This window comes from Colobus angolensis, unplaced genomic scaffold (genome assembly GCF_000951035.1).
Source record: "Colobus angolensis palliatus isolate OR3802 unplaced genomic scaffold, Cang.pa_1.0 Scaffold379, whole genome shotgun sequence".
In the NCBI taxonomy this organism is placed as follows: Eukaryota; Metazoa; Chordata; class Mammalia; order Primates; family Cercopithecidae; genus Colobus; species Colobus angolensis.
Genome location: NW_012117143.1, coordinates 288,009 through 315,711, shown reverse-complemented (window position 1 = coordinate 315,711; position 27,703 = coordinate 288,009). Strand labels below are relative to the sequence as shown.

The 27,703-nt window shown below is 44.1% G+C and overlaps 1 protein-coding gene across 5 annotated transcripts in view; it reads left to right on the top strand.

Annotated features, from left to right (window-relative positions):
* FRMD3 (FERM domain containing 3) overlaps positions 1 to 27,703 on the top strand; it is a 300,134-nt gene that overhangs the window by 243,748 nt on the left and 28,683 nt on the right. For all 5 annotated transcript variants that reach the window (XM_011953956.1, XM_011953959.1, XM_011953955.1 and 2 more), the window contains 3 exons: positions 9,123 to 9,197; positions 9,492 to 9,560; positions 17,899 to 18,023. In XM_011953956.1, coding sequence (XP_011809346.1) covers positions 9,123 to 9,197; positions 9,492 to 9,560; positions 17,899 to 18,023 — 269 coding nt within the window. The remainder of the gene's footprint in view (positions 1 to 9,122; positions 9,198 to 9,491; positions 9,561 to 17,898; positions 18,024 to 27,703) is intronic.

Sequence of the window (27,703 nt, the reverse complement as noted above, 5' to 3'; positions counted from 1 at the left end):
TGGTGGTCGATGGGGCCTTGGTTGGGATTGGAGATTGCAGACTCTTTGTCCATTGTTCACTGCTCTTTGGGAGCTGGGGTGACCAGTTGTCCAGGTTGCCTATGCCTTTCCTAGGTTTAGCACTGACATCCCCATGTCCCAGGAAACCCATCAGCCCTGGAAAAACCCAGGAGCATAATTTGAACACCACTGGGTGAGATGATGCACAAAATGCTGTTCTAGGAATGACTGGACAAGGTGATGTGTACCAGTAGACCCTCCTGTGACCACCACCACCTCAAGGTCTTTGTGTGCCTCCTGCATGTTTGGGAACTGATAAGGAAGCAGATCATTTGGCCTTTGGAAAATCTGCATGTCTAGAAGCTTTCACCCACATGAGAGTTCAGAGAGGGAAACACAGAGGGTTTGACATTCTCAGTCTTTAGTTGGAGCCTTAGTGTTTTTTTATTTTGTTTTTAAAAAAATATTTTTAAAATGGAAATCTAATATACATGCCATAAAATTTACCCTTTTAAAGTATACAGTTTTGTGGTTTTTACTGTAATTCGCAAAGATATAGCCATTGTCACTATCTAATTCCAGAATATTTTTATCCTTCACAAAATAAACCTTATGCCAATTAGCAGTCATTTCCCATTTCCTCCTCCACCCAGCCCCTGGCAACCACTAATCTACTTTCTGTTTTTATGGATTTACCTATTATAAGCATTGTGTATAAGTGGAATCATAAACGATGTGGCCTTTTGTGCCTGTGTCACAGAATGTCTCCAAAGTTCACCCATATTATAGCATGTCTCAGTACTTCATCCCCTTTTATGATTGAATGATACTGCATTGTTTCGATAGACCACATTTGGTTTATCCATTCATCAGTTGATGCTCACTGGGGTTGTTCCCTCTTTTTAGCTACTATGAGTAATGCTGCTACGAGCATTGGATACAAGTTTTTGCGTGGACAGTTCTCTTGGGCATATACCTAGAATGGAACTGCTGGATCATAGCGTAACCCTATATTTAGTTTTTAGAGGACCTGACACATGGTTTTCAGTGCCTAAGCTTTTGGAACTCTTCTGTTCTTTCTTGAATGAAACCATCTGTTTCCTGTCAAAGGATAACTTAGAGATGTTCGGTTAGTTATTTTCAGTGAATATTTTCTTGCATATGAGGGAATTAATAAATGGAGTGAAGAAACATGGCAAAAACAAGATCTATCATAACATAATTTTATTACAGAATTTTATATATCTGTACTATGTATCTGTACTGGATCTGATCTCTATTTTTTTAACCTGTATTCATTATTTTTATTTAGGTTAAAGTCACGTAACATAAAATTAATTATTTTAAAGCGTACAATTCAGTGGCAGAGTATGTTTAAAATGTTGTCCAACCATCATTTCTATTTCCAAATATTTTCATCAATGCCAAAAGGAAGCTATATACTCACTGAGGAGTTACTCTCCCTTGTTCCTTTCTCCAAGATTTCTATTGGATTGTAGATTTTTACATGCCAGCATGTCAGTTCTGTAATCAATTTGAACTCTCTGGGGGCAGGAACTAGGTTCTGCTTTTCTCTTTTTTTGCTGAAGATCTCAGGCATTGAAAACATGTTTACTAGCTCAGATTGATAAGGCATGGTTCCTGTCCTCAGGAGATTGTTATTTCATGTAAGAGACAAAGAGGGAAATGAACAACAACAAAAAAAGCTAGGGAGGAATCCAGAGGAGAGGGTGAGTCTTGCTGCCAGGGGAGCTAGAAGGTAGAAGACCCTTTAAGGTGGAGGAAGGCCATCCCAGCTCCGGTAGGGTACCACGGCAGGAACGTGGAGGATGCATTTTGCAAGACACGAGTGGCTACAAGGTTGGAGCAGAGGGTAGATGAGGTAGAAAAAGAGGTGATCAGGGACCAGGGAGTCTTGGGGCCAGACACAGAGGGCTTGATCGGTGCAAAAGAGGCAACAGAGGTGCAATAGGTGTGGTTGATTGTTCTTTACATGCAGACAGGCCTATGGGAGGGCGTGATACAGGAGAACACCCAGCAGACAGGCCTTCCTTTAGAGGCACACGGCAAGTTTTGCTTGGAAGGACTTTGGCACAGCCTTGAAGATACTTTAGTGAAATCGCTGGATCCGTATCAACGAATAACTTGGAGACATTCATTTGCTATTATTTCACGCACGTTACCATATGCAAGGAAGTCAGTTGGGAGACAGAGTTAAATAAAGGCAAAAACAAAACTGAGAGGAGAAAGGGAGAGAAAAACCCAGCAATCTGGGGAAATGTTTTACACATTTTGGGTAAGCAGATTAGCTGGCAGCTAGTAAGGAAGGTATTGGCATGTTGGAGAAGTCCCTTCCAGTCACTTGTGGATGCTTCGGAAGACTTGAAGGGTTTAGCTGTGAGCACCAGTGACAAACTGTATACAGTTGACCAGTCTTTGCATTGGAACTTCGGCTATAGTTAACCAAGCTACCCTCCTCTTATTCGACTTCTAAACCTGAATGTTTATAGCGATCTGAGATTTGCCTGAACATTTTGTTCCTCCATTATCCCATAATCATCCTTGTTCCTGAGGAAGGAGGGGAAGTATCACTTGTTCTGACCCAGCTGTGGGACCTTGGCCAGGTCACTTTATTGCTGTCTGGCCTTAGCCTCCTCACCTGTAGAATGAATGGGCCTGGGACTGACCTGCGTGCATTTGCTTGCACCACTGGGGCGTAGCGTAACGAGTGTGAGCTTTGGAAGTCAATGGGCTTGGTTCTAAATCTTGACTCTGTCATTTATAGCAGTGTGGCCTGGAACAAAGCTCTTAACTTCTTGGAGCCTCATCTTTATTTTTCATCTCTGAAATGAGACTGAATTACCTGCCTTGCTGTGTTCAGTTCTGCCAGGCATATGAACCATTGATAAGCAGAAGCTGCTGCTCTATTACTGCCCCCTCTGCGAACGGTTAGAGTATTTTGAGCAGCAGTTGGAGGAAGAGCCCACTCGTTTTCATCTGGAAGGCTCTGATTCTGGTAACCTCAGGGGTATGCCTGCTTCCTCCACTGTGCCCACCCTTCCCTGGGCAGAGGTCCTGGCCCTGCTTCTAGATCTGTCCTGCTGGCCCTGCATTTTAATGGTTTCAGCTGGCAGAGCAAGGCCCTGATCTCGTTTCCTGGATGGTTTGTTCCTTCCATTTTTACTTCACCTGCACGGGAGCGGGGAGGTCCCGGGGCCTCTGCTTGCGAATTCCCCAGTGTGCTTTTAGGACGCAAATGCGCTTGCTGGTTGTCAGCTGGCCAAGGGCCACAGATCTGCTTTGAAAGCCCTGGCTCTGAGATCTGCCTGGGAATGGAGCCCAGACGCAGAAACTCTGATGTTTTCCCGCCTACTCCAGACCCCAGGGGATCTCCAACACAGACTTATTCACCATTTAAGAGCTTCCTTTCTACCATGTGCGGTCTATCATGGTGCTGCCAACCCCAGAGCTCACTGTTTCTGGGTCCACTGAAAGCACACTGGACGTATTGAGGGATTCAGGGGCTCACTGATGCTTTCATTCACAGCGTCTTTATCTCACACTTTTTGCTGTGTACTAGATACATGGCTGAGGCTGTATGACACTCTCTGTTCCCAATTTGTTTTGGAATTGTGTGCAGGGGATAAAAGCAGTTCCTAGTACAATTCTTATTCAGAGTTTGGTATACATTTTGTCAAAGGAACAGTATTATGCTTGGTAGGTAAGAACCCAGACTAGCTCCCTACACAAGTGCCTCTCACACTTTAATGCACACATGAATGAACTGGGGAGCTGGTTAAAATGTGGATTCTGATTCAAAAGGTCTGGGGTGGGCATGAGAGTCCATACTTTTAATAAATTCCAGGGGATACTGTGCTATGGGTCTGTAGACCACACTCCAAGTAATAAAGTTCTAAACTAGCAGTTCTCAATCTTGGCTACATTAATATCTGCTGGAGGAGCTTTTAAAAACTATTAATACCAGTGCTATGGGTCCCTGTATCCTACCCCAGACCCAGTTAAAGCAGAATCTGGGTCTTCATTAAAACTTGTGCACAAGCCTTCATAGCAGCATTAGTCATAATAGCCAAAAAGTGGAAACAATCCAATGTCCATCGACTTATGAATGGATAAACAAAACATGGTATATCCATACAATGGTATATTATTCAGCCATAAAAAGGAATGAAGAACTGATACTACAGCATGGCTGAGCCTTGGAAACAGTATGCTAACTGAAAGAAACCATTTACAAAGCACCATATATTGCATGAGTCCATTGAAATAAAATATCTAAAATGGCAAATGTATACAGATGGAAAGCAGATGAGTGGTTGCTTTGGGTGGGAGTAGGTGAGATGAGGAGGGTAATCAGGGAGTGACTGCCAACACCCATTGTGGTGACAGGGGGTTTCTTTTGGAGATGATGAAAATGTTTTAGTATTAGATAGTGGTGATTGATTTTTGTAATCTCTTTTTTCAACTTCATGAATTATACTAAAACCCACCAAAGTATAAAATCTAAAAGGGTGAAATTTAAGGTATGTAGATTATATCTTGACGAAGCTGTTATTTTGAGAAATCTGAATCTGGAATGAGGCACCTAGGTATTGGCAGTGCTAAAAGTTTCCCAGTTGTTGCTAACGTGCCGTCGAGGGGTTAAGACATTGCTTTAGTTCAGTGATTCTCCCATCAGGTCCCTGAACCAGCATCATCACTCCCGGAAATTGTTGGAAATGCAGATTCTTGGAGTCTTCCCCAAATATACTGAATCAGAGAGATGTGTTTTAAAAAGCCTTCCAGGTAATTTGTTGCTCACTAAAGTTTGAGAGCCAGTAGGACTAGAGCATGATTTTTTAAATACTGAAATCAGACAGACTTGGATTTATAGCCTGGTTCCTGCAGCTTCTATCGTGGAACCGTGTAAAGTGATGAAACCTCTCTGTGCCTTATTTTCCTTATGTGAAAATGCGGATTCCTTCCTTCTTGCAGAGAGCCATGAGGATAAAAGGAATTGTTTATTAAAGGTGCTTTGGATGGGGTATTGCCCATATTAAAGGCTCAGTAGTAAATGCTGTTATTGTTATGGTTACTCCAGGAGCTCTAAATTATGATGTCAATGGGAAATTGTGTTGTTAATTCTAGAGGTGGCCTCTTCGAGCACCACCCAATGTCTGCCCAGTACCTATCCTGACCTTCATCCAAGCCCCTGGAATAGCAGGTTTCAGAGGAGAAATTGCAGGTTGGGGAGAGGGGAGGTGTGCTCCTGCAGAGATGAGCTGGATCTCTTTGTGAGGTCAGATGTTTGAGCATAGTCATACTTCTTATGTTGGGACTTTGATGGGGAGCTGGAGATTGAAGTGGGAGAGGGCAAGTGGAAGGGAAGGCAGAAGGCCATAGGAGAGTGAACTGCGGTTCTAATGAGGCTGTGAATTCATTGTTTTCTGTGGGAAGAATACTCTTCCCTGGGCTTGCTGTGGATGGGAGAGTCTGGTAAACAGAGTGCTTGGAACATTTTGGCTAGAGTTAGAGCTCTTTGATTTGCTTTCAGAGTGTTTAACATGGTTTTCTGGAACCTCCAGTTTAGAGGATTGGCTTTGGTGGCTTCATAGTGAGAAGGTGATGAAGGGGTTTGAGACTGATATTAGGGAGGGAGGAAGGTGGGAAGGAAGGAGGGAGGGAAACTATTATATAATGAGTGGGTATGATGCTAGGTGCTTTCAAATCATTTACTCTTGTGTAACCCTCCTGAGAGTACCATGAAATATTATAACACCCTCCCCCTTTAATAATATGTAGAGAAACTGAGGCTCAGCAAAGCCACACGGCATGACCAAGGTCACAGAACCAGACGTGAATAGGAATCTGGACCACTGTTCTTTCAGGTGAAATGTCACCTCTTGGGTCATCCTAGGAGAATTTTGGGGCACAGAGGTTCTCAAATGTAAGTGGACTTCTTGGAATCCCCTTAGGGTGCTTGGTTCAAGTCAAGCCCCTCTTCAGACCCACTGAATCAGAATCTCTCATGATAAAGCCTGAGAATCTGTGTTTTTTATACCTATTCCAGGTGTCTGATGCCCAACCAGGTTTGGGAACTGGTACTCTGGATTCATGTACTTTAACGTGGCCACCATTCTCTCTCCTCTGTCCATTGCCCTCCCCGCTACAGCCTTGTTTCCCAATTCCCAGTGCGTGGGTGTCATTTGAGCTCTCAGAATAAACTCCCTGTTAACGTTCCATTACAAATCTCAACTGAAATGCTCTGGGAGTTCACCTGGACATGTGGGAGGGCAGGGGATTCGTGGGAATGCCTCGGGCAACTGTCTCTGAGCAAATCAGACCATCTGCAGCTACTCCTCCAGGGGAACCCACTGCCAGAAAGAAGCGCAGTCTTTTCTCTCTGCTCATCCCGAGCAGACAGCTACTGGCCTTCTTTGTGAAATGTGTCTTTTGACCTGCTTCTTTTGAGTCACTTTGAGGGTTTTTGGGAAGGAGTGCTGAGATTGAGACTTCCCTCTAAGAGGCCAGTCTGGGTTTGAGCGGATGATAGTGGCTTTCTCCTGGGGCCTGGAAGGGCCAGAGCTGAGGCCAGACTAGTGAAAAAGAGCCACCGCCTCTGCCCTGCACGCTGTGAGTAGCCAGGAAGTTGACTCACGCCTGTGCCGGCTTCACTGGCTTCACGTGTCGCTTCTGTAGAATGGGCAAAGTGTTGAGTTCGAATTTTAAAAACCCAATTAAGAAACTCAGTCTTTTTTTTTTTTTTTTTTTTTTTTGCCGACCACTGTGTCCCAAGGATCTTTAGGAACCTGGAATAAAAAAAAACAAAAAAAACAAAAAAACAATCGAAGCTTCTTTAAAACTTTCTCTTCTCCCTACTTCTGAGGACTTGGGAGCAACCCTGCCAAGAAGACGGGGAGAGGGCCGGCGTGATCTTCCTTTTCTCTTCTCAGGCTTCAGTAGATAAAGTGTCAGGCCCACAGCTCTGTAAGGCTGGTGGGGAGTTTTAGGGGGTGCAGATGGGCCCAGAGCGGGCATGTCCTCATAGGAGGAGGAGGAGGAGGAGGGCACAGCTGGGACCACCTCAATGCGGCTTGCTGGGGGTTTCTAGCCTCGTGAGTGGGTGTGGTCTGGAAGGAAGTTCCAGCCAGCACACTGCAGAGACCCCCCAAGACCATGGCTCTCATGTGCCCTTGTGTGTCCTCAGAGGTCCCGCACCATTTTCTCTGGGCCCTGCCCTGACAGTATCCCCCTGCCGAGGCCTGTGCCCTCCCCTGCCCATCTCACTCTCCCTGTTTAATATTTGTGGCCAGTGTCCTTTTGTGTCATCTTGGGCTGTTTACACAGGTGGGTGGGAAGGGGCTTCTTTGCAGAAGATTGTTCCTATGGCTTTCAGTTGTTCTGTCGATAAAGACCAAGATCCTTAATGAGGGCCGCTTAAGGTCCGGTCCTGGGAAATCGGATTCTCGCTCTCTGTCCAAGTTTCCCTTGTTCTACTTTGTACATCTGCACATTCACCTTTACTAGGAAAAGAAGAAAAATGTGTGTGTGTAGTAATAATAACATGGGAAAATGCACAATGAGTCTTTTTAAAATGTGTTTTGTTTATTTTTTTTAAATTTCAGTACCTTTTGGGGTGTAAGTGGATTTTGATTACATGGATGAATTATGTTATGGTGAATTCTGAGATTTTGGAGCACCTGTCAATTAGTGTACATTGCACCTAATGTGTAGTTTTTAGCCCTGGCCCTTACTACCCTACCCCTTCTGAGGCTATAAAGTCCCTTATATCACTCTGTATGCCTTTGTGTATGCATAGCCTAGCTCCCACTTAGAAGTGAGAACATAGAATTTTTGGTTTTCCATTCCTGAGTTGCTTCACTTAGAATAATTGAGTCTTTTTAGTTCTCCAGATGTTTAGGCTGATGGCTTTTGTGCCCGCTGGCCCTCTGCTGGGTATATCCACCACCGCTTATCACCGTGTCCTGGTTAACACCTTCCAGCCCCTGGATCTCAGCTCAGATGTCCGTTCCTCAGGGCACCTTCTCTGGCCCCCAGGCTAGATCAGCCATGTGTCTTTCCTGTACTTACCTTGGTGTGTGGAGCAGGGTTGGCACTCAGTTAATAATTGCTGAGTGAATAAAGGAAGCTTCAAGAGGCTCAACGGTGGGGATCACTGCACTGAAACTTCCCTGGCTCTGTGCATGTTTTTGCTCAGGATGCTACAGATTGTATTGATTTTGTCTGTGTGTGTTTAAGATTTTGTGACTATCAATATTTTAAATGATGCTGAACTCTCAGACCTGTTCTTTCTAACTTGTTGGATTTAATTGTACAAGGCTTAACGTGAGTGTTGTAGAGCCGTCCTCAGCTGTCACAGTAATTTAGTGCCCTGTGTGCAGCCTCCCGGCAGCCCAGGCTCTAGACTGCTTTTCAGAGTGGTGTTGTTTTGTTCTTATTTACGAGTTGGGCTCAGAGGTGCTGAATCAGTTCTTGGCTGGGCAGCTTCTGCCTCGTGTATCTTAGTCATCTACCACTGTGGGTTCTTTTAAAGGGCACTGGGTCATGGTGACACAGAAGCCAGTGACCATTCCCATGGGGATGCGGGACCCTTGTTCCCTCACTTGGGCAATGCACAATGAGTTCTTCGTGGCATAGTCAGTGACCTCCGTTGCCAGGAAGCTGTTTGCTGCTGCACCGTGGATACAAGAATAGGCAGCAAAGTGCCCTAATAACCATGAACTTACTGATGCCATGTCACTAAATTCCCTGTTCTCCATATCTTCAGATAGCAAGTGGGGGAGAATTCCTTCTGATCATCAGTACCCAGTCCTTTTTGCAGGTTGTGACCCACTAATGAATTATGAAACCCAGTATGTGGGTCTTGAATTTAAAATGAGTGAAAGGAAATAGCATAGAAAATATTAGAATCCTATACACTTAGTGAAAGTAACTATTCTTTTGTGAAGCTTTTCTTTTAATTTGTGTGTGCACATGCAGGCTGAGCCACAAGGTTAATTACATTTCTTTCTCGCAGCAAAAATACCCCATCGCCACACCTCTATAGCATGTTGTAAGTGGACTTTCCAATGTCCTTACCACCTGTGCTTTGCTTCTTCTTAAAGGTATGCAAAATCCAGTCAGATCAAGACCGTATCAAGCAGCAAGATATTTTTTAAAGGAAGTAGATTTCGATATAGGTGGGTACCAATGGTTCCATTTCAGTGATGGGGTAGGGATGGGGCAGGCACATAAATTTCGAAATTTTGCTTGCAAATAAGTGGCCTTTGGCTTTTGCCTCTGTTTGAGTCTTCCATTTTCACTCCATTGCTCTTATGCTCACAGGGCACCCTCAAACTATACTGTAATTTCTCCCCTCATGATTGCTGTAGCTGGGCCAGACCCCTGCGAAGTTAACAGAAAGACACTTGTGCATACCTCTCCCATTCTTCTCTGAGTATGTGTGCATACACATGTGTTTCTGTCTTTTGCAGTGGGAAAGTTGCCAAAGAGGTGGTGGAGGCCAGTTCTAAGATCCAGAGGGAGCCTCCTGAGGTGCACAGGTGAGTGGATGATCATTGCAGGTTCCAAGTGGCTTTTTTTTCTTTTTTTTTGAGAAGGAGTCTTGCTCTGTCGCCCAGGCTGGAGTGCAGTGGCGCGATCTTGGTTCACTGCAATCTCCGCCTCCCAGGTTCACGCCATTCTCCTGGCTCAGCCTCCGGAGTAGCTGGGACTATAGGCGCCCGCCACCATGCCTGGCTAATTTTTTGTATTTTTTTAGTAGAGACGGGGTTTCACCATGTTAGCCAGGATGGTCTCGATCTCCTGACCTCGTGATCCGCCTGTCTTGGCCTCCCAAAGTGCTGGGATTACAGGCTTGAGCCACCGCGCCTGGCCCCAAGTGGCTTTAAAAGCTGACTTTTCCAAATTCCCTATGACATCCCTTTGCATAGTGATATACAGCATTAAAGGAGGACATTCTCACTTCCTTAGACATCTCACTCAGACAGATTTGGCTGGGCCATGGCATGAGCACAGCTGGGCTCCACTTTGAGTTATGTGCTCTTTGGGGAGTCATTGGTTAGGTCTGGAGTGTCACCTGAACAAGCAGGATGCTGGGCCATTGCCTGGCCAAACTCTGTCATCTCATCCTCTTAGAAGTTCTCTGTTCCCGCCTGCATTCATCATATTTGACTGGTTCCTATTGGCCTGAATCCAGGCTTACCTTTCATGGGAGTGTTACTCTCTAGGGCCACGCAGAGAAAGAAGGACTTAGTCATTGTTGGCTCAAGAGTACACATCGCCATTAAGGTGACGATATGCAGTCATTCTTAAGAATTAAATATTTTCTTGCCATGTTGGACTTCCCACTACCACAATTTACACAAATCATTGTCCATCCTAAACCTCAAATATGCTGCATATCTAAAGCTGAACATTCTCATCATGATGCCTCCCACTTTTTAAGGAAAGATCACTATGAGCTAAATTATTTAGGAAGTCCCCCATACAGTGGTTTGCACCTGCCCTTTCTTCCCCATCTTTGAAACCCAGAGGTATTTCCTTTATGCTTGGGTTTTCCCAGTTTCCTCCATTTCCAGGGTGACTAAGTGAGCTGGGTGCCTCTCCACCCTGTCTCTTGGGGTTGTTGGGCAGGAGGAGGCTGTGGTCCCACAGAAGTGTGGCTAAGTCAGCCTGGAGAAGCATCCAGATGGCACTTCTCTCCCATACTGGGGAGCAGAAGTGCAGTTGACACGATATCCCATGTAGACATGCACAGAAGAAAATTTGTTTCTGCTTTGGGGTGACCTGGTGAGAAGGTGTAATGTGAAAGTCTGCAAAACCAGGCTATCGCACTGTAGGAAGCAGAAGACCACAGGATTAGAGAAGCTGGAGCACCTTGGCTGCAGGCACGTCAGAGCAGATCCTGAGAGTCTTGCAGCCTACCCACCAATGAGAAAAATCTTTATGGTTCCCTCCTCTTCCCCGAGTTGTAGTTATTCAATGCAGCAGAAATGAAGAGGAAATGATAAAACATATCATTTCATTCCTTTCAGGATCTTTGAACTGGAAATGACCTCAGGGATTGCCTGGTTTGATGCTTCTGTTTTGTAGACAAAGAAACTTGAGTCTCAGACAGGTTAAGTCATTTATCCAAGGTCCTGACTTTTTTTGATGGCAGACCTAAGCCTAGAACCCCAGTGTTCTGCTTCTGTGTTCTCAGCTCTTTTCTCTGTAGCACCCTGAGAACACCTGGCATTTTCTTAGAAGCTGGCAGTGGAGGCAGAACTACCCCAAGTGGCTCAGCATGAATTTTATTCTTTCAGGTTGAAGCTCAAATATTTGATCTTAAATACTTGATGCTGAGGGAGTTCTCCTGGTAGCACAAAGCAGGAAACTTTGTTTTTACAGTATACTTTCAGAAAAGCATATTCCAAAAGATAAGGCTTTTTGAGTCTCAAAGTTACCATCTTTGGATGGTTAATGAGGTCAATAAATAATTTTTTTAAATGCTTCTCTTGTAAATTTTGGTTTAAATAATTTATGGAAACCAAGGCTTTCTAGCTCAGGGTTTCTCAAATTGTAACTTGTACAGGGAGCACCTCGGGATTCTGTTAAAATCAGATTCTGATTCAAGAAGCCTGGAGTGATGCTTAAGAGTCTGCGTTTCTCACATGTTCTCAGATGATAGCCATGCAGCTAGTCCATGGGCCACACTTTGAGTAGCCAGGCTCTTGGTATCAGGTGGTGGAAGGGTGAAGGGAGCAGGCTTGCTGGAGTGAAGCACTTTTCTTGGAGTGGACTGAAACCCAGAGTGCGAGGAAAGTGGATACACACTGAGGCATCCACCAAATCATAGTTTCCCTTTTCTGGAATCTTCTAAAATCTCCCAACATATTACTACAAACAAGGACCTAGGGGCCCTTGAGACCTGCTTTGCATGCTCTTTCTCTTCCATCTTTCTCTTCCATCTCCCCCTGGGTATATGAAAGACTGTTGAGTTCACATCCTTAGGATGCCTCTGTGGTTCTTTGCAGCATCTCGCAAATCTCTGACAACACCAGGAAGAATTTGATTAATGTAATGCTACAAAGCAATCTCTGGGAAGAAAGGACCGTGTCTATCTTGGTCATCTCCATGTCCCCCAGCACCTAACACAGTGCTTGACACATAGTAGAGGTCAATATATAGCTGTTGAATGAATACATGAACTAGGAGTATGGGATGACAGCAGCACCTGTCATTTTCTTTGATATGAGATCTGTCCAAGGTGCTGCCCCGGGGACCTCAACCTCCCCAGAGACAGTGTTGTGATCAGAGCCATAGTGATGTGTGAAACCTTCATGCAGGCAACTCCTCCTTCCATTCCAGTAGCTGGTTGTGTGGTAGGAAGTTGTTCCTCTTGGACAATTGTTTGGTTTTCCAATTATTTTGGCTTCTTTGAAGTTGCTGTCAAAAGTGAGAATGTAGTAATAAGCTCTCCTTCCCTTGTGGTGTTCAGAGGTGATAGTCTAGAACGGTGGTGATAAGGCTTTAATTAGTGAATTTTCTTCACATTCTGAGATTCTACTCTTCAAATAATACCAAGTTCACAGACTCCATATCTGTTGAGGTGTGTGTGTTTATGTGGAGAAACAGAAGCAGACTGAGAACACTTTCTTGGAGTTTTTCTTTTTCTTCAAAAAGAGGAGAAGAAGCTAACTCTGATGTTATCTTGCTAATTGTCATTGATGAAAACCCTCCCGAACTGGCCACTGGGTGACAATCATCTGCTCATTCCAGAGACCCATTGAGGCAGAGGGCTGTAGCTTGGTGAGCCCAGGGCTGGTTGTGTGAGCCACCTGGGCATAGCAGCCACCACAGCAGACACTCTGAGGCAGCATTTGTACCTGACACAAACACCTGTGTAGGGGTCATGAGTGGGCTCTAATCTTAGCTGTGTTGTTTGCCAGCTGTATGGCCTTGGGTAAATCACTTCTCAGATCATCATCTTGCTCATCTATAAAATGAGATTTACAACATCACTTTGCCCAACTTCTAGGCTCTGTTATGAGTATTAAAACAGAGTGCTTTAAAAATTATAAAGTGCCATAGAAATATGAGGTGGTGATAATATTACTACCATCTCTCATCCAAAAATGAAAAACTGGAATATGACAGATACATTCACATTAAAATCCCTCCAGGTGGAGTGGAGTTTTTAGAGGCTGGCACTACTTCTTTTAATTCCAAGGAGGGATACAGGAACTCCAGGAGTCTCACTTTAGTCACAATTTTATGCTACCATTTTTGAGTCCTGAGTCTGCCCATATAAGCAATTTTTAGTTGAGTTACATAATGTCAGTTTCCTCACCTGTAAATATGGTATTTTTCTTGCCCATCTTACAAGCACAATGAGAAAAACAAATGGGATAAAGTATATTCAAACCACATTTGCCAGTATTAGAATATAATTGTAGTTCCCAAAGGAAACCTTTCTACTTCAGCAGAGTTCTTAATGACAACTTCATTTGGAGACCATTCTATGCTGGGAGTACATGCATGAGTGGGCTGTAAAGTGGGCCAGACATTTTTGCAGAGTCGTCTGATAGATGGATTCTGAGATTGGAGAAACATGGTACGTATTCTAGCCTGGCCTAGGGAGACCTCAGGCATAAACACAGTTACCTCAGGAGTTCAGGTGGAAGGGCAGAGTGGAAGCCGACTGGGACATCTCCACGTACTTAAGAAAAAGTGCCTGACACAGTGGGACCTCATGTAGCCAGAAACAGGAGGACAGTAGGGGTAGCAAGCAGAATCTCCTCTGGGACATTGCAGGCCAAATCACACAGAAAGGCAATGTGGAGCACAGCAAAAGCCTTGGACCAGGAATCAGATTATCTGGCTTTGAGCTTTGAGTCCTAAGTTTGCCCATATAGGCGTCTTTAGTCACATTACATAAGCTCTCTGAGTCTCAGTTTTCTCATCTGCAAATATGATATTTACCATGCCTGTCTTATAGGCAAGACACACTGAGAGAAAAAGATGAGGTAATGTTTATACAAACCACTTTGCAAATGAAAAGAAGATGGCCACTCAAATTTGGATATTATATTTGTCATTAGTTCAATTGTTCTGGTGGGCTTTTGCTTTAAATGAAGCCATGGTCAGTTGGCACTTTTAAAAAGGTTTAAAGAGAGAATTAAGTAAGAAGGTGTGATCTTTAGTTTAAAGGAGTTGGTAGATTCATTAGTCCAGTTGGGTTTGCTATAACAAAATACCATAGACCGGGTGGCTTATAGGCCACAGAAATTTATTTATTACAGTTTTAGAGGTTGGGAAGTCCAAGATCAAGACACCAACAGATTCAGCATGTGGCAAACGCCTGCTTCCTCATAGATGGTGCCTTCTTGCTGTGTCCTCACATGGTAGAAGGGGCAAACAAGCTCTCTGAGACCTCTTTTATAAGGATACTAATTCTATTAATGTGATCATGACCTTATGACCTCCTGAAGGCCCCACCTCTTAATACCGTTACATTGGAGATTAGGTTTCAACAAATGAATTTTAAGGGAACACAGACATTCAGGCCATCACCACAGGGAAAGGTGGGAGACTTGGCACATTGTTTTTTAATTTTGCTGACTCTTTCCCCCAGGCTGTCAACATGTCTGACATTGGGCTTGGAGCCCTGGATTTTTTTTGTGCTCCAGGGAAATCTCTAGTTGTATCCATCTTTGAGTTTATCTGAGTCTTATACATATCAAGGAAGAAATGTTCTTCTCTGAGTCATATTATTGGAGAGTCCCAGGGTTGTAATCCACTGCAGGAGTCACCTGGTCTAATACAAGGCATGCCCTGTGTGCCCCTGTCCCTGGCTGTAGGCCTCTGCTACAACAGAGCAACAGGAGCCTGTGAATATAGGGGCCGAGCTGGCATCCTCTTAGCCATCCAATGCCAATGCAGGCTCATACCTGGGATATCAGCCTGGTGAACCCAGGCTGTCTTAGAGCTATGCAGTTGTCTGGACAGTTCAATGTTGTGGGGTGGGGGCAGAAAGAGGCTTGGTATCTCCAGCTGAAGAATGTTGGGAGGAGGTCTGATGGGGAGCAAAATAAGCTCATAAAGGCTCACTGAGGGTGCATCGTTGTAGCATAAGCAGTGATTCCTGGGGATAGGAACAGCAGCCAGCCCAGCTGGCATGGACGGTCAGAGGTGGAGTAGAGCAATTTAGAATTGCATGTGCAAGAATGGATGGATGGGCTTTTCAGAGGTCAGAAAGCTACACAGTCCACACAGGAATGACAGTATGTTGTACTTTGCAGAGCTAGAATCATAGTCATGAGTGGCCATGGCCAGAATAAATCCCAGGAGAGCTCAAAAACTGAGAACCCTTCACAATAGAAGAAGAAACTGCACTTGGCAAATTTTAATCCCTCCGTTCCTCCCTCCCTCCCTTCCTTCCTTCTGTAAAGATTTCTCTATCTACGATTCTTTCCCTGTAAAAAGCACTGTGCTCACCAGAATATGCTGCAGGCCTCGCCTCCCTTGGCAGGTCACTCCTGGCTCTCTCCTCACTCACACAGGATTAGGTGCCCCTCCTTCGTGCTCCCATGGGACCCTGGCCATCAGTCACCTTCATGAGAGGCATGGTGTTCCAGCTGTGACTATAGCACATTAAGGAGTCATGAGGCTGGGTGTGGTGGCTCATGCCTGTAATCCCAGCACTTTGAGAGGCTAAGGTGGGCGATCACCTTAAGTCAGGAGTCTGAGACCAGCCTGGCCAACATGGTGAAACCCTGTCTCTACTAAAACTACAAAAATTAGTTGGGCATGGTGGTAGATGCCTGTAATCTCAGCTACTCGGGAGGCCGAGGCAGGAGAATCGCTTGAACCCGGGAGGCGGAGGTTGTAGTGAGCCGAGATCGTGCCATTGCACTCCAGCCTGGGTGACAGAGTGAGACTTTGTCTCAAAAAAAAAAAAAGTTGGGGGTAGTTATGAAATAAAGTAATGATCAAGACCAGGACTTAAAATGAAGTAGAATTTTTAATAATAGTGGATTATACATAGATATGTAACTATTGTTCCAAAAAACATTAATTTCAGTTGTGCTTCTTCCTGTATGTGTTTGGGTACAGGGAGATTATATAAAATGTATTTCTTGGGGCCAGGCGCGGTGGCTCATGCCTGTAATCCCAGCACTTTGGGAGGCCGAGACAGGCGGATCACGAGGTCAGAAGATGGAGACCATCCTGGTTAACACAGTGAACCCCATCTCTACTAAAAATATAAAAATTTAGCCAGGTGTGGTGGCACACACCTGTAGTCCCAGCTACTCGGGAGGCTGAGGCAGGAGAATTACTTGAACTCAGGAGGCAGAGGTTGCAGTGAGCTGAGATCGCGCCACTGCACTCCAGCCTGGGCGACACAGCGAGACTCCGTCTCAAAAAAGAAAAAAAAGAAAGTATTTATTAATGTAGGTCTCAGACCAGAAAGCTTAAAATTTGTGGTTCTAGACAGTGAATTACTTAAGGTGAGGACTACAGTTCTCTAGAACAAAGCAGAATGTCCAATACGTATATATCAGCTGCAGAGTAAATGGCTATAAAATGAAATAATGAAGAAAAGGACTCCATGGCTAAGCAAGTCCTCATAAATTTCTTTTCTAGCCCATACCAGCCATGGGAGCTTTCAATTCAAGATGCTAGCAGGCATCTTGCTCTTCCCCACTCCTCTTGCCCAACAGAAACACTCAGGCTAGAAGTTAGTCCTGCCAGCCAGTCTAGGGAACACTCTGACCAGGCTGAAATGGCAACATATGTCAAGCCAGGATTGCATTCAGTTTACTTCAGTTTCAAACCTGAACACATTTTCATAAGATGCCAAGTGAGATGCACGAGTATGGCTGGCTCAGTCACTGCTCTTAAGGTGCTTATCAAGGTGGGGATGATCAGTACACCAATAACTAGACAGAGACAGAGGTGAAAATGCAGTGACTTATGAAAGAAGAGAAAGTAAGAGAGAGAGAGGGAGAGCAAATGAGAGCGAGAGAGAGAGAGAGGAAAAGAGAGAGACTATGTGCATTGGGAGGAGCAATCTGGGAAGGCTTCCAGGGAAAGGAAACATTTGACTCCTTTTCAAAATATGCACTGTTTTTGGTTTTGTCAGGAAGCACGGGGAGCAGGGAAGCATGCTCAAAACTGCAAACCTGCAGTCTGACTAGGGCAAACAGCTAGTAGCTCTGCAGCAGGTAGGGCAAGTGGGCTCCCCAGCTGCCAACCAATAGGCTTAACGAGATACCTGCACAGTTCTTTGCTATCTGCTGCTGGTCTCAGCCACTGACACACCTGCATGCTCCTTTCCAGAGGAGAAAGCAGAGCCGTGGCCAGTTAGTGAGTAGGGTGTAACTTTGAGAATATTAAACACTGATATTAAACATGGGACATCCAGCAACACAAAGATAGCTTACAGCTGTAGAACCTCTGTGCCATCTGTCTGGCAGGGGTTTTTGTTTTTGTTTTTGTTTGTTGGTGGTGAAATTTCTCCGAGCCATGGCCTTCATTCACCTTTCTGCATATCTAGTTCAGTGCTAGCTGCCTCCCATCTCTTCTTGTTTCTTCTTGCTTTTTTTTTTAAATACCCAGGCTGTCACCTAGCATGCTCAGGGCTGGTGACATATTGGGAACTGTATTTTCTTTCTTTGGATTGCAGTAGAACATAGGGGTATTTTGTCAGGACCTTAAGGGCAGAAAGGGGCATTTGTCTTGAATGTTATGTCATTTTTACTACTGGCTCAATTCGTGCTGTGTCTAGAGGTAGTTCCCTCTAGACACAAAGGGGTAGCTTTGGCAGGCCGCTGAGGTGGAGGGGCCGGCGTTTGCAATGGAAACCAACCCTGTCTGTCTTGTGTCTGTTTTCAGAGCCAACATTTCTCAGAGCCGCAGTTCCCACTCCTTGAACAAACAGCTCATCATTAACATGGAGCCCCTGCAGCCCCTGCTTCCTTCCCCCAGCGAGCAAGAAGAAGAACTTCCCCTGGGTGATGGTAAGTCAGTCTCTTCATCCCAAAGGGTGGTGCTGCAGGCTCTCTCTGGAAAAAACAAAGGAGGCACTGATTCCACATATGATGGGTAATGGGTTAGTGTATGGGGTGGAGTGAGCCGTAAACTATGTTCTTAGTAAATAAGCTTTCTGCAGCTGGAAGGCTGTATTATACTGGGAGCTCTATTACTTTCTCCTGGAGAGAGTTCACTGATATAAAGTATTTCTAAAATTATGTATGAAAGGACTAATGGTGTTAGACCTACACTAGTCCAGTACGGTAATCGTTAGCCATGTGTGGCTGTATTAAAGTAAGTTTAAATTCATTGTCATTAAAAATCCATTTCCTCAGTGACACTAGCCGGATTCCCAGTGCTCAGTAGCCACATGTGGCTGGTTGGCTGCCATATTGGACACTGAGACTGAGATAATTTATCACCGAAAGTTCTATTGGATGGTGATGTTTGTCACTGTAATCACAATTAAATTGGTGGCAGTAAAGGGTTCTCCACAAGTATCTCTACACTGGTCATTCCATTTATGTCCCCCAAGCTTCTTGTTCTTGATCCTTCGTTTACATTGTCCAACAGTTTTGATACAAGCTAAAAAAGTGAAGTGTCCAGTGCAACCCTGAAATGTGTTATATTTTTAAAAATAACAATAATATGTGTGTTTCTAGGCATCTTTGTATTGAAGGACTCTCCTTACTTCAAGGAAGAATCTCACCACACTGTTTGCTGCAGACACCTGCAGACACCTCACATTCTTATTAATTTCAAATATTTGTTTAAATTAAGTTAATGAAATTAATTAAATTGAAAACAAGTACACACAGAATAAAGTTATTGGAACCTTTGAATACAAACATGCATTTTCTTAACTTTGTCATTTTGGTTTCATCATTGAAAATCTGGGTGCTGGGCAGTCTCAAGAGGGCAGGTCACTCTGTCACCGGAAGATGACCTTCACCTCCAGCTTCAAGTCAAGAATTTATTTCATAGGAGAAAACTTTTTAGTCTATAATAAGGGTATGGCTTGGAATGCAGATACCCTTGAGATAGGTAGCAGCAACCAATTTGCAGTGACATGTAAACAATTCTTGCAAATCTTTTCCTGAAAGGCAGCTTTGATGGTTAGAAGGCGAACTGGACAACTGGATGCCAAAAATTCCATGGATGGAGGGAAAGTGTGCAAAGTATGAAAGATGGGATCTTAGAAGACGCTATTTTGTCTTCAACTGGGCTATAAGAGATGACGATAATGTCAACACTCTTATTATAAATGACTTTTGTTATCGATCTTAACAATGAACTCTGTGAGTTCCATGCCAAATTAATTTGCTTAGCCCGAGGGCCTCTGGGTCCATATTGCTTGTCTGTGTTTTTCAGCAGATTATCTGTTTTTGTGTGTTTTGCAAATGAAAGAAAAGCAGTTTTCATTTCTGGTCACTAATGGTTTTCTGAGTTTCTTCCTATATGCTTGGAATATTGCTCTGAGTGAAAATCATTTTTTCTGAAGGTCATGATTATCCCAAGGTTAAATGAAGGAGGGTGTGGCTAATAGAGAAGAAAAGAGAAAGGACATATCACAACTGGAATTGTGACTGTGCCTTGTCTGCAAAGATGGAAGCTTAGATGGGAATACAATTTGGAGGCCCAGATGGGTTGAATGACTGTTATGGGGAATATGGAAGCCTAAGCCTGCTGTCTTATGATCCCCCAAGATGTGAAAGGGAACCTGGTCAGACTTTCCTCCATACTCTTCATCCCATTCAGTTAGGGATATCTGTTTTGCTCCATTTTCTATTATGAGGTTCCACTGCTAAATACTAGGTGTGTTTTTGACATAGCAACTGTATGGCCAATAGACAAACCATTATAATTAACTGCAAAAAACTTTAAAGAATCTCATAACAGGACAGGAATGCATAAGCTACCTTTTCAATTTTCCCAGTTGTTTTAAAGAACCATCTTAAATTCTTTTACCAGCTGTAAAGCCAAACTGACAGATCTCTCTCTTCAAAAGTCCACGGTAGCTCTATTGATATCTAATCAAATTATTTTCTCCGGGAGATTTGTCCCCTGACAGGGCATCTTTGTAGGTTTTAAAGTTCAGACAAGTCAAAATAACTTTCAGGATATAGACTCAATTAAAAAACAAGAGAGGTAGAAACAATAGTATTGTTAATTTTTCAATAAATGCAATGATTCTCTCAGTTTAGAGTAAGAGCAAAATTATCTTTTTTCTTTCTTTCTTTCTTTCTTTTTTTTTTATGAGACAGAGTCTCACTCTGTCACTCAGGCTGGAGTGCAGTGGTGCGAACTTGGCTCACTGCAAGCTCCACCTCCCGGGTTCACACCATTCTCCTGTCTCAGCCTCCCAGTTAGCTGGGACTACAGGCGCCCGCCGCATGCCCGGCTAATTTTTTGTATTTTTAGTAGAGACGGGGTTTCACCGTGTTAGTCAGGATGGTCTCGATCTCCTGACCTTGTGATCTGCCTGCCTCGGCCTCCCAAAGTGCTGGGATTACAGGTGTGCGCCACCGCGCCTGGCGAGTAAGAGCAAAATTATCTTAGGTACCACAAAATTCAAAGTATGATTTCCACTGCAGTTGTAGCTCTGCATTCTGTATACCATTGTACCTCTGTTACTAGTGGAATTCTGCTCCATGGCTCTTGTCTTTGAGTGTCAAGCAATGGGATTCAGGCATTCCATTAGATAGATACCTATTTTATAGATTTACATTTCTCAGATTTATAAAGAGAAGAGAGACAGATTAGAGCTCTAAACAAAGAAGATGTTTCCATCTTTGTGAATGGGCCTTGTTTCTGGGCTTTTGAGCTCATGCACTATGAAGAATTTTGTTTCACCTCTATATCTTAATATTTCATTTATTTTTATTTCTGTGCTAGAGCCAAATTTAAAGAGGCTAGGAATTCATGCATTCCTTAATGCAACAGTTGTGACAAATACAAGTTGTATACCCAGTAGACCACACTTACCGTGTCCAAGTTGACTACAAAGATGAAGACATGAAGATGCTCTCTCTTCTGGAGGCTCACAGCCCACTGGGGAGATGGCAGTGGGATCACAGAGGAGATGACAAAGTGCTGCCTCCGCTGATTGAATTGTGTACTCACTTTTCTGTGTGCCCCACTGGATATCAGTGCCTTGAGCTGCCTTCAGGGCATTCATTCCTTTTTAGTCCCATTGGAGTGTCTGACATAAAATCAGTGGGCTAAGGAATAAATGGGAGAGATGGACAGGAAAAGTTGAAAATAGAGTGGTGTGTTTCACCTGCATGAGGTGAGAGTGTGGTTTCAGGGAAGAGGTTCTGGGGGATGGTGAAGGTGAGGCAGAAAGTTAGGAGAGGGCCAGATTTTGGGCCTCTCGTGACTTGCAGGAGAATTTAGACTTTAACCTGAGAGCAGCTGGGAGGCATTGAGGGATTTCAGGTATGGGAATGATGTCAATGCCATGGGAGTTGTATTTTGTGTAACTCTGGTGATGTGTAGAGAATGGATTGGAGGCAGATATGGCTGGAGCGGAGTTTTCCAACCTCAGAACCACTGACCTCTTGAGCCGGACAGTTCTTTTTGGGGGATTCCTGTGCACTGTAGGATGTTTGGTGGCTTCCCTAGATTCTACCCGGTAGATGCCGGAAGGACCCCACCAATCTTGACAACCAAAAATGTCTCCAGATATTGCCAAATTTCCCCTGGGAAGCAAAATAGTTCTCTGGTTAGAAACCACTGGGTTGGAGGCACAGACTACACAGGAACCACTGGAGGAGCCCAGAGAATAGATGTGCGAGGGCTGAAGCAGGCAGAGAGAGTGCAACTAGGGAAGAGGCAGTGGATACAAGGCACAGTGAGAGGCAGAGTTGTGGAGACAGGGTCGCTGGTTACATGGTAGGGACATGCCTGTGGACTCCTACCATCCAGGTCCTGCTCTTGTCTCAGAGACATTGAGTTGAAAATCCTTCAACCTCTTTATGTTAAAGATGAGAATATAGAGACCCAGGAAGGTTTCAGGGGTGTGTCAGCATCATACAGAGAGTCTACGGCCAGCATGATTTCGCTGCGTCGTTGGAGCCATTGAGAGAGTCACATGCTACTGACGCTGCGTTGTTGGAGCCATTGAGAGAGTCACATGCTACTGATCATACAGAGAGCCTACGGCCAGCATGGTTTCGCTGCGTTGTTGGAGCCATTGAGAGAGTTACATGTTACTGACGCTGCGTTGTTGGAGCCATTGAGTCACATGCTACTGATCATACAGAGAGCCTACGGCCAGCATGATTTCGCTGCGTTGTTGGAGCCATTGAGAGAGTTACATGCTCCTGATCATGCAGAGAGCCTACGGCCAGCATGATTTCGCTGCGTTGCTGGAGCCATTGAGAGAGTCACATGCTACTCTTGCTTCTCAGAGCTTCAAACACAGTGGTGGAGACTCGACACCACCACTTACCTTTGTTATCACTGTTCCCAACATGGATATACTGGTTCAGATTCTTGTCTAGGGGTCTCAAATCACATATTTTGGAACTACATTTATAAATGGGTCAAGATCAGCAGCTTGAGCCCTGTTAAAAGTGTTGTCTAATGACCGGGCACAGTGGCTCACGCCTGTAATTCCAGCACTTTGGGAGACTGAGGCGGGTGGATCACCTGAGGTCAGGAGTTCGAGACCAGCCTGACCAACATGGTGAAACCTCGTCTCTACTAAAAATACAAAATTAGCTGGGCATGTGGCGCATGCCTGTAGTCCCAGCTACTCGGGGGGTGGAGGCAGGAAAATTGCTTGAACCCGGGAGGTGGAGGTTGCAGTGAGCCGAGGTCGTGCCATTGCACTCCAGCCTGGGCAACAAGAGTGAAACTCTGTCTCAAAAAAAAAAAAAAGTGTTGTATAATTAAAAATTTTTTAATAATCAGGTTGGGAGAAGAAAGTCTTAACTTACGGAATCTCTATCTCTGTGAGGTCATGGGCACGTCCTGTCACCTTGTCTTAGATGGTGTGATTAGTAGGGATATCTCTGCCACTGCCATGGCCCTCTGGGGTCATGACCACCCATTTATCAGACAAGCTTTTTTGATTCTTTTCAAGTTTCTCAAAGACAGCTGGGCAGAGTATTATTGCCCAGATTAATGCAGTGTTGTTCTGGGAAAATGTGTGACCCCATTCAGCCATATGACAGCTGGAGGATTAGGTCTCAAGTTGGCTATGTCAGGGTGGAGAAAAAACAAAATCAGTTCCTAGGCACCACTGGGCAACGGGAATGTTTTCAAAACTCACCCAAAAGTTGCTCGGTTACAGGGTCTGAGAGAATTAGTGCTGTGGAAAACTTCAGATGAGAATGACAAACCATTCGAAGAGTGCCGCTTAGAGCTTATGAGAATTTCAGAAGAAGAAAAAATTTACAGTGGGAATTGTTCTAGGTGAAAATGACATTTTAAGGATTCATTAATCTGAATAAATTCACATGCAAAATGGAGCAGGTTCCCCATAGTGTAGATAGCACCGTGCTTCTGCATTTTATCGGTAGAGTATATGTTCTTATTATGGAAGAATGCTGGATTGTGGTAGAGAAGGGGAGTGAAATTAATCATGTGAGACTTGGTAACTGGCAATTACAAACACACAATGAAGATCACTGGTGTCTGCCATAGCAGTGGTGCAGGCTGGCATAAACATAGTGGAAAAGCCATGCATGGCTTTCAACTGTAATAAGAGTTGAAAATGTTTGTTTTCCCCTTACTGGCAAAATGAAAGCACAGTGGAGACACCAGAATTTCTATAAAGGACAGTCTTGGGGGTGGCAATAGGTGTTAGATTAAAGGGTCATGTGAAGCTGCTTTTGCATATGATCCAGAAAGTATCTTTATTGAAGAACAGATGGAAATTAAGAGAATGGTAAAACTAACTCTCACAAGCCACCCTTTAGCACCACCCTTTAGCACCTGTAAATGTTTGTGTATGTGCATGTGTGTGCTTGTGCTGAGTGTATATGTGAATGCATGCTTGTGTTGTGCGTGTGATGGAAAGTGTGTGTGGAAGGTGGAGGCAGGGATGTTTAAAAGGTTGCTTGCAGTGTCTAGCCCTAACCATAGATGGCTTAACGTGGTTTCATTGAAATTCTATAAAGTCTGTGTGTGAACATGCAAAGGCATTTTGCACATGTAAAAAGAGTATTGTCCTCATCCATCAGGCATGCCATACTCTTGGTCCCACCCACCCTCCACCCGAACACATAACAGGTGACTGGTGGGGCTGCATTGTCTGTGTGTATGCCTTTCATGCACTACACAGTTGCTCCGATCTGTCACTGGTGAAGCCTCTGACAGCCCAAGACTGCTGTGGTTATACCATGGTGAGTTCTTTATCTTACCCTCTACCAGGTTTGGTCTTCCCCCCTGCCTGTCTGACATGAACATTCTCCTGTCTCTTTTCTCCCTTTCTGTAGTTCCATGGCCATGGCTCAGACAAATTTACCCTTTTCTCACGCCTTTGGTGTCTTTTTTCCCACCATTTTCCCCCAGATGCTAAGCCCTTTCTTCCCTTTGACTCAGATGTGTCAGGACATATGCATTGGCAGGGATGCACTGGTGTTTTTTGTTTGTTTGTTTTTGTTTTTTGAGACGGAGTCTTGCTCTGTTGCCAGGCTGGAGTGCAGTGGCATGATCTCAGCTCACTGCAACCTCTGCCTCCTGGGTTCAAGCAATTCTCCTGCCTCAGCCTCCCAAGTAGCTGGGACTACACGCACATGCCACCATGCCCAGCTAATTTTTGTATTTTTAGTAGAGATGGGGTTTCACCATGTTGGCCAGGGTGGTTTTGATCTCTTCACCTTGTGATCTGCCCACCTCAGCCTCCCAAAGTGCTGGGATTATAGGAGTGAACCACCATGCCTGGCCTGCAGTGGTGTTTTTGAAATTTCTTTTGTGTTACATCCCATGAAAATGCAGAAGCTGTTTATGAATCCTGTGGAATCACCTTTCCCCTTATGGTTCCTGCTATCTGGTGATGGACTGACCAATCCTAGTTCTAATTAGACTTGTCTCTACTACAGGGTTTCGTGATTGCTATTTGCTTTATTTTTCATTATAAAGCTTGTACATCATCTTCTAAAAAATTTAGAAATCACAAAAAAGCGTAAATGAGAGAGAGAAAAAAAGAGTCCCAGCTTGTCCGCTCCTAGAGGCAATCAGTGTTAATGCATTAGCAATTTCTTCCCTATGCACTTTAATGCAGTTGCAGTTATCCAGTATATGAAATTCTTAAAATTCCTGCTTTGTTTGTTTAATGTTGAAAACACTGGTGCATGAAAACACATCGGAAATTGAACTGGAGATCAAACAATGAATTGGGAACATATTTAACACAAATACAGACAAATGTGTTAAATGTCCTAAATTAGAAGGAACTCATACAAAGTGCTGTTTTAAGCGTCATTTTAGCATTGCACATGCTCGGGCTATCCTGAACGTTCTTATTTAATGGCATCTATAGTCTCCAGCTGCTGATAAGCACATAGTAGCTGGAGTTGCTTCTGCAGGAGCTAGGAGGCCTCCACAGAGCAGAAGGCATCTCCTGTTTTTGTTTATAGTTGCAGTATCGGATTAGCAAAACAAAAATTCAGAACTATCACATCTATCGAATTCTTGAAGACAGCACCACAGTTTAGGTCGGCAGCTTCTCTAGGGTAGAAGAGACCAAGAACAGCTTAGAGGACAAGACATAAAGCCCTGAGCAGGCTCTGCAGATTCCTATTTTGCAGTCTTTTCAAAAGCTTTTTACCTTTTCTTTTGTGTTTTTCTCTGGAGCTATTCTCATCTTTGGAACTCTGGGATTTTTCTTTTTTCTTTTTTTTTTCTGACAACTGATACTCATGAGAAGTTTATATCACTTGAAAGAGGACTTAGACATTTTGAGTGTTTACTGTGTTGTAAGGAAGCGCAATGCCTTGTTCCTGATGCAAACTCAGTGCATTTTATCTTGCAAAGATTTTGTATTTTACATCTTAAGACACCAATAGTGTGCATCATTTTAATTCTGTAGTTGGCTAGTTGGCTACTTCTCCACAAATAGTCCACTTTATGAAAGACAGCGTCCCGCAGTGAAAGCATAGCAGTGGTTCAGGTGGCTGCTGTCTTTCTGCATTAATGTCTCAGATGAAACCTGGTGTGGGCTCCTCTGCCAAGCAGCCGGGCGACCACAGACAAGACTGTCCACCTTTTAGAGCTTCATTTTCCTCATCCACAAATCAAGAAGATTGGATTGGAGCACAACTGAAATGCTTTCTAGCTCTTAACTCTGATTCTTTGCTGAGTGTCAAGGTAAAAAAAAAATCCAAGACTGTGGCTTGAGGTCTTTTTACTATGAGGATGGGAACTTGGCGACAGGAGTATTTTTCATAGCTTTCGAGAGTTAAAGGGAGTGTTGAGGAAGGTCTAGCACAGGGTTTAGCAACATACAGCCTGTGGTGGGCCCAGCACCATTTATTTCTGGCCTTCAAGTGAACAGTTACGTTTTAGATGATGATAAAAGTACCTACAGAATATCCTCCATTTTGCCTCTTTTGAGCCAACTTCAACTTTTAACTTTTAAAATTTTGCCAGCAAAGCTTGAAATGTACAATCTAAGCCTTCATATAAAATGTTTGCTGGCCTCTGATCTAACATATACCCTCAGGATTCTTCTACAAACGGGAAAGCCTGGAGAGGTGAGAAAATTTACCCAATGTCACACGGTTGGGTGAGTATTCTGGAAAGCTGGGATTACATCCTTATTCTCAGATTCCTAACCCAGCTATCTTAGATGACATTGAACACAGCTAAAATGACTCAACTGCTTGCTAAAACAGGATGGATAACTAAGGAACTGCATCTATTTTTCAATTATAGCAAATGAATGATCCAAAGAGACAACATATTTTACTTAAGTATGGGTGATCTCTGTGGTTCAGTGAGAAGAGCTCTTGTGTATAGGGGACAGTGTGCAAGGCTTTGGTTTTCCAGCACAGCATGCCAGGACCTGCTGACTCCCCAGATACTTCCATCACCCTAGAAGGAGTGGTGAGAAGGCTGGGGACCGAGCGTTTTGCAGCAAACAGAATTCTTAGTAGAGCCACGCTGCAGGGGAAACAGACTTCCCACAGGAAGCCCATTCCCTTCGGGAATCATGTTCTGATTTTAAAGCTGAATTCATTAAATAAGGAATGACTCACTCCGGGGCTAGTTCTAATTACTCATTTGCTTACAGTCTGTGTTAAGAGTGACTGTCTTAGTGGAAGCGATTCAGTAGCGGAGCTTCTCAAATCATTCCTCCTGCTCAGGTGAGCATTTTGCTGCCCCACTTAATAATAATTAATTGCTTCAAAGGACTTGGCTAGGGCGAAAAAAATAAGTCAGTCAAGTGTCCTAGGAAGTAGTCCAGTCATAGTCCTTGAGGGCTGGGATTTGAGCCAGAGGAGAGTGTTGTGTGACCAGCTGTGACAGCCAGAGTGTGGTCTGCGGAGGGAAGACATTTTGCTTGGCGCTTCGATAAATAAACACTCTCACCACTTCCCTAAGAAACCACAGGAGAGGAAAGGTGAAAATATTACTAAACCTATTGTTGCTAGAAAGCAGAAGCTAGAATGTTCTGAGTTTTAGATGCATGGGGTTCTATTTTCTTGCATTTTTG